General features: G+C 54.4%; 1 protein-coding gene across 1 annotated transcript in view; it reads right to left on the reverse strand.

Moving 5' to 3' along the window:
* Positions 1–766: 766 nt before the first annotated feature.
* The window catches only part of LOC106593097 (anoctamin-1), a gene marked incomplete at its 3' end in the record, with an annotated part of 46,927 nt that continues 40,193 nt past the window's right edge, over positions 767–7,500 (reverse strand). Inside the window, exons 13-15 of the mRNA XM_045711363.1 lie at positions 5,934–6,016; positions 2,213–2,314; positions 767–850 (exon numbers count right to left, since the gene is read on the reverse strand). Coding sequence (XP_045567319.1) covers positions 767–850; positions 2,213–2,314; positions 5,934–6,016 — 269 coding nt within the window. The remainder of the gene's footprint in view (positions 851–2,212; positions 2,315–5,933; positions 6,017–7,500) is intronic.

Consider the following 7,500-nt stretch of genomic DNA (forward strand, 5'->3'; position numbering starts at 1 on the left):
CTCCTCAGCCTCTCCTCAGCCACACAGCCTCTCCTCAGCCACACAGCCTCTCAGCCTCTCAGCCACACAGCCTCTCAGCCACACAGCCTCTCAGCCACACAGCCTCTCCTCGGCCACACAGCCTCTCCTCGGCCTCTCAGCCACACAGCCTCTCAGCCACACAGTCTCTCGGCCACACAGTCTCTCGGCCACACAGCCTCTCCTCGGCCACACAGCCTCTCCTCGGCCACACAGCCTCTCCTCGGCCACACAGCCTCGCCTCAGCCTCTCCTCAGCCACACAGACTCGCCTCAGCCTCTCCTCAGCCACACAGCCTCTCCTCAGCCACACAGCCTCCCCTCAGCCACACAGCCTCCCCTCAGCCACACAGCCTCCCCTCAGCCACACAGCCTCCCCTCAGCCACACAGCCTCCCCTCAGCCACACAGCCTCTCCTCAGCCACACAGCCTCTCCTCTCTATCATCCAACTAACTACTGGGACATGATAAACGGAGGACAGAGGAATCTGGGACAGGAGAGCTAAAACTGTCTGATATTCTGAAGTGCTGCTGCTCGCTAACCTAACTGCTGCTCGCTAACCTAACTGCTGCTCTCATCGCTATCTGCTGCTCGCTAACCGCTGCTCGCTAACTGCTGCTCAAATAGAGAGTTCCTGAGAGTCTGCCTGTCTGTCTGTTTAGAAGCAAGAGGAGGAGGGAGAGGACGAGGAGAAGGAGGAGCAGAAGGAAGATGAAGAGAAGCAGGCAGAGGAGAAGAGGAGTGTTACCGATGTCCCAGTGTTCATAGCAGACAGTAACCTCTGTCTCCACCTGTCTTTCCCTGCCGCCACGTCCTCCTCCCGCTGCACAGGCTGCAACACAGAGCATGGCTGAACACAGGACACACAGCCAACACACACACGCCTTCCCACCGTCCAATCATATCCCTCCAGCCAACACACACGCCTTCCCACCGTCCAATCATATCCCTCCAGCCAACACACACGCCTTCCCTCCCTCCAACCATATCCCTCCAGCCAACACACACGCCAACCCACCGTCCAATCAACACACACGCCTTCCCACCCTCCAACCAACACCCCCCCCATCTCATCTCAGTCCCCTGGGCTTTCTACCGTACCACCCCCCCCATCTCATCTCAGTCCCCCTGGGCTTTCTACCGTAGCCCCCCCCATCTCATCTCAGTCCCCCTGGGCTTTCTACCGTAGCCCACCCCCCCCATCTCATCTCAGTCCCCCTGGGCTTTCTACCGTACCACCCCCCCCATCTCAACTCAGTCCCCCTGGGCTTTCTACCGTAGCCCCCCCCATCTCATCTCAGTCCCCCTGGGCTTTCTACCGTAGACCCCCCCATCTCATCTCAGTCCCCCTGGGCTTTCTACCGTAGCCCCCCCCCATCTCATCTCAGTCCCCCTGGGCTTTCTACCGTAGCCCCCCCCCATCTCATCTCAGTCCCCCTGGGCTTTCTACCGTAGCCCCCCCCCCCATCTCATCTCAGTCCCCCTGGGCTTTCTACCGTAGCCCACCCCCCCCATCTCATCTCAGTCCCCCTGGGCTTTCTACCGTACCACCCCCCCATCTCAACTCAGTCCCCCTGGGCTTTCTACCGTAGCCCCCCCCCATCTCATCTCAGTCCCCCTGGGCTTTCTACCGTAGACCCCCCCATCTCATCTCAGTCCCCCTGGGCTTTCTACCGTAGCCCCCCCCCCATCTCATCTCAGTCCCCCTGGGCTTTCTACCGTACCACCCCCCCCCATCTCATCTCAGTCCCCCTGGGCTTTCTACCGTAGCCCCCCCATCTCATCTCAGTCCCCCTGGGCTTTCTACCGTAGCCCCCCCCCCATCTCATCTTAGTCCCCTGGGCTTTCTACCGTAGCCCCCCCATCTCACCTCAGTCCCCCTGGGCTTTCTACCGTAGCCCCCCCATCTCATCTCAGTCCCCCTGGGCTTTCTACCGTAGCCCCCCCATCTCATCTCAGTCCCCCTGGGCTTTCTACCGTAGCCCCCCCATCTCAACTCAGTCCCCCTGGGCTTTCTACCGTAGCCCCCCCATCTCATCTCAGTCCCCCTGGGCTTTCTACCGTAGCCCCCCCCCATCTCATCTCAGTCCCCCTGGGCTTTCTACCGGTAGAAAGATGGTATTTGCACATTAGCAACAGATCAAACACCTGGTGAGGGGTTTTAAATCCTGAGAGGAGCTAAAGATATCCCCACCTCTATCTTCCTCTTCTTCTTCTTGTCATTCTTCTTCTCCTTGTTCCTCATCATCTGTCTCTTCTGGAGCAGGACGGTTTCATACTTGGGCCTCGGGTGGTCCTGGGGAGAAGAGAGATCAGCTCATTCATTCTGATGCTCGGGGTCAGTGATGAGGACCTGGACTGGGGTCAGCTGGAGTGGAGTAACCTGCACGTTAAGGAGTATAGTAACCTGCCCGTTAAGGAGTGGAGTAACCTGCCCATTAAGGAGTGGAGTATAGTAACCTGCCCATTAAGGAGTGGAGTAACCTGCCCGTTAAGGAGTGGAGTACAGTAACCTGCCCATTAAGGAGTGGAGTAACCTGCCCATTAAGGAGTGGAGTATAGTAACCTGCCCATTAAGGAGTAACCTGCCCGTTAAGGAGTGGAGTATAGTAACATGCCCATTAAGGAGTGGAGTATAGTAACCTGCCCATTAAGGAGTGGAGTATAGTAACCTGTCCGTTAAGGAGTGGAGTATAGTAACCTGCCCGTTAAGGAGTGGAGTAACCTGCCCATTAAGGAGTGGAGTATAGTAACCTGCCCATTAAGGAGTGGAGTAACCTGCCCGTTAAGGAGTGGAGTATAGTAACCTGCCCATTAAGGAGTGGAGTAACCTGCCCATTAAGGAGTGGAGTATAGTAACCTGCCCATTAAGGAGTGGAGTAACCTGCCCGTTAAGGAGTGGAGTATAGTAACATGCCCATTAAGGAGTGGAGTATAGTAACCTGCCCATTAAGGAGTGGAGTATAGTAACCTGCCCGTTAAGGAGTGGAGTATAGTAACCTGTCCATTAAGGAGTGGAGTATAGTAACCTGCCCGTTAAGGAGTGGAGTAACCTGCCCATTAAGGAGTGGAGTATAGTAACATGCCCATTAAGGAGTGGAGTAACCTGCCCATTAAGGAGTGGAGTATAGTAACATGCCCATTAAGGAGTGGAGTAACCTGTCCATTAAGGAGTGGAGTATAGTAACCTGCCCATTAAGGAGTGGAGTAACCTGTCCATTAAGGAGTGGAGTAACCTGCCCGTTAAGGAGTGGAGTATAGTAACCTGCCCATTAAGGAGTGGAGTATAGTAACCTGTCCATTAAGGAGTGGAGTATAGTAACCTGCCCATTAAGGAGTGGAGTATAGTAACCTGCCCATTAAGGAGTGGAGTATAGTAACCTGCCCATTAAGGAGTGGAGTATAGTAACCTGCCCATTAAGGAGTGCAGTAACCTGCCCATTAAGGAGTGGAGTAACCTGCCCATTAAGGAGTGGAGTATAGTAACCTGCCCATTAAGGAGTGGAGTATAGTAACCTGCCCATTAAGGAGTGGAGTATAGTAACCTGCCCATTAAGGAGTGGAGTAACCTGCCCATTAAGGAGTGGAGTATAGTAACCTGCCCATTAAGGAGTGGAGTATAGTAACCTGCCCGTTAAGGAGTGGAGTAACCTGCCCATTAATTAAGGAGTGGAGTACAGTAACCTGCCCATTAAGGAGTGGAGTATAGTAACCTGCCCATTAAGGAGTGGAGTATAGTAACCTGCCCATTAATTAAGGAGTGGAGTAACCTGCCCATTAAGGAGTGGAGTAACCTGCCCATTAAGGAGTGGAGTATAGTAACCTGCCCATTAAGGAGTGGAGTATAGTAACCTGCCCATTAAGGAGTGGAGTATAGTAACCTGCCCGTTAAGGAGTGGAGTATAGTAACCTGCCCATTAAGGAGTGGAGTATAGTAACCTACCCGTTAAGGAGTGGAGTAACCTGCCCGTTAAGGAGTGGAGTAACCTGCCCGTTAAGGAGTGGAGTATAGTAACCTGCCCATTAAGGAGTGGAGTAACCTGCCCATTAAGGAGTGGAGTAACCTGCCCATTAAGGAGTGGAGTAACCTGCCCATTAAGGAGTGGAGTATAGTAACTGAGGTGGGATGTGGTGGGATGGGTTGGGATGGGATGTGGTGTGGTATGGTAATGGTGTGATATGGTAATGGTGTGGTGTGATATGGTAATGGTGTGATATGGTAATGGTGTGGTAATGGTGTTGTGTGGTATGGTAATAGGGTGGTATGGTAATGATGTGATATGTTAATGGTGTGATATGGTAATGGTGTGGTATGGTAATGGTGTGGTATGGTATGGTATTGGTGTGGTAATGGTGTGACGTGGTAATGGTGTGGGGTGAATGGTGTGGTGTGATATGGTAATGGTGTGGTGTGGTAATGGTGTGGCTATGATGTGGTAAAGTAATGGTGTGGTAAGGTAATGGTGTGATATGGTAATGGTGTGGTATGGGAATGGTGTGATATGGTAATGGTGTGAAATGGTAATGGTGTTATATGGTAATGGAAATGGTGTGATATGGTAATGGTGTGGTGTGGTATGGTAATGGTGTGGTATGTAATGGTGTGGTGTGGTAATGGTGGGGTATGGTGTGGTATGGTAATGGTGTGATGTAAATGGTGTGGTATGGTAATGGTGTGATATGGTAATGGTGTGAATGGTGTGGTGTGGTATGGTGTGGTATGGTAATGGTGTGGTAACGGTGTTATATGGTAATGGTGTGGTATGTAATGGTGTTCTACGGTGATGGTGTGGTAATGGTGTGGTAATGGTGTGGTAATGGTGTGATATGGTAATGGTGTGGTATGTAATGGTGTTCTACGGTGATGGTGTGGTAATGGAGTGGTAATGGTGTGGTATGGTAATGGTGTGGTATGTAATGGCGTTCTACGGTAATGGTGTGGTAATGGTGTGGTATGGTAATGGTGTGACATGGTAATGATGTGGTATGTAATGGCGTTCTACGGTAGTGGTGTGGTATGGTAATGGTGTGGTATGGTAATGGTGTGGTGTGAATGGTGTGGTGTGGTAAGGGTGTGGTGACGGTAATGGTGTGGTAATGGTGTGGTGTGGTGACGGTGTGGTAATGGTATGGTAATGGTGTGAAGGGTGTGGTATTGGTGTGGTAATGGTGTGGTATGATAATGGTGTGGTATGTAATGGTGTTCTATGGTACTGGTGTGGTAATGGTGTGATATGGTAATGTTGTGGTGTGGTATGTAATTGTCTGGTATGGTAATGGTGTGGTGTGTAATGGTGTGATATGGTAATGGTGTGATATGGTAATGGTGTGGTATGGTAATGATGTGGTATGTAATGGCGTTCTACGGTAATGGTGTGGTGATGGTGTGGTATGGTAATGGTGTGGTAATGGTGAGGTGTGAGGGGTGTGGTAATGGTGTGGTAATGGTGTGGTGTGAAGGGTGTGGTAATGGGAATGGTGTGGTGATGGTGTGGTGATGGTGTGGTGGGGTAATGGTGTGGTGTGGTAATGGTGTGGTGACGGTGTGGTAATGATATGGTAATGGTGTGAAGGGTGTGGTATTGGTGCAGTGTGAAGGGTGTGGTAATGGTGTGGTAATGGTGTGGTAATGGTGTGGTAATGGTGTGGTGTGGTGATGGTGTGGTGGGGTAATGGTGCGGTGTGAAGGGTGTGGTGATGGTCTGGTAATGGTGTGGTAATGGTGTGGTGGTGGTGTGGTAATGGTGTGGTGATGGTGTGGTGTGAAGGGTGTGGTAATGGTGTGGTAATGGTGTGATAATGGTGTGGTAATGGTGCAGTGTGAAGGGTGTGGTAATGGTGTGGTAATGGTGTGGTAATGGTGCGGTAATGGTGTGGTAATGGTGTGGTAATGGTGCGGTGTGAAGGGTGTGTACCTCCTCTTCCTCTAGTCCTGTGAGGTCCCAGCTGTGGTTCAAACTGATCTGCCGACGCTTCCAGTGCTCCAGGAACGTCGCCACTACACACACAGACGCACACAGACGCACACAGACGCACACAGACACACACAGACACGACGTGAACATCGGTCCACCAAACCCACAGAGGAAACCTGAGCCACAGTGGTAGCAGAGAGGCCCACAGAGGAAACCTGAGCCACAGTGGTAGCAGAGAGGCCCACAGAGGAAACCTGAGCCACAGTGGTAGCAGAGAGGCCCACAGAGGAAACCTGAGCCACAGTGGTAGCAGAGAGGCCCACAGAGGAAACCTGAGCCACAGTGGTAGCAGAGAGGTGTAGCGGGTTGTAAATATATAATGGTTTCCTTCACCCCCAGAGGTCCTACTGTGTCTAATTATACACAGACCTGGTCCCCCACAGACGGGCTGATGGACTGGCTGGCTGACGGGATGGCTGATGGACTGGCTGATGGACTGGCTGGCTGGCTGGCTGATGGACTGGCTGGCTGATGGACTGGCTGGCTGATGGACTGGCTGGCTGATGGACTGGCTGGCTGGCGGGCTGGCTGGCGGGCTGGCTGATGGGCTGGCTGATGGGATGGCTGATGGGCTGGCTGGCTGGCTGATGGGATGGCTGATGGGCTGGCTGGCTGGCTGACGGGCTGCATGATGGGCTGGCTGATGGGCTGGCTGATGGGCTGGCTGGCTGGCTGATGGGATGGCTGGCTAATGGACTGGCTGGCTGGCTGATGGGCTGGCTGACTGGCTGGCTGGCTGATGGGCTGACGGGCTGGCTGACGGGCTGGCTGGCTGGCTGGCTGGCTGATGGGCTGGCTGGCTGACTGGCTGATGGGCTGGCTGGCTGACTGGCTGATGGGCTGGCTGGCTGACTGGCTGATGGGCTGGCTGGCTGGCTGATGGGCTGGCTGGCTGGCTGATGGGCTGGCTGATGGGCTGGCTGATGGGCTGGCTGATGGGCTGGCTGGCTGGCTGATGGACGGGCTGGCTGGCTGATGGACTGGCTGGCTGGCTGATGGACTGGCTGGCTGGCTGGCTGGCTTGCTGGCTGGCTGGCTGATGGGCTGACGGGCTGGCTGATGGGCTGACGGGTTGGCTGGCTGGCTGATGGGATAGCTGGCTGGCTGACTGGCTGATGGGCTGGCTGGCTGGCTGGCTGGCTGATGGGCTGGCTGGCTGACGGGCTGGCTGGCTGACGGGCTGGCTGGCTGGCTGATGGGCTGGCTGGCTGGCTGGCTGATGGGCTGGCTGGCGGGGCTGGCTGGCTGATGGGCTGGCGGGCTGGCTGGCTGCCGGGCTGGCTGGCTGACGGGCTGGCTGGCTGGCTAACTGGCTGATGGGCTGGCTGACGGGCTGGCTGGCTGACTGATGGGCTGGCTAGCTGATGGGCTGGCTGACGGGCTGGCTGATGGGCTGGCTGACGGGCTGGCTGGCTGACGGGCTGGCTGGCTGACGGGCTGGCTGGCTGACGGGCTGGCTGGCTGACGGGCTGGCTGGCTAGCTGATGGGCTAGCTGATGGGCTGGCT

The sequence above is a fragment of the Salmo salar genome, unplaced genomic scaffold (genome assembly GCF_905237065.1).
Source record: "Salmo salar unplaced genomic scaffold, Ssal_v3.1, whole genome shotgun sequence".
NCBI lineage: Eukaryota > Metazoa > Chordata > Actinopteri > Salmoniformes > Salmonidae > Salmo > Salmo salar.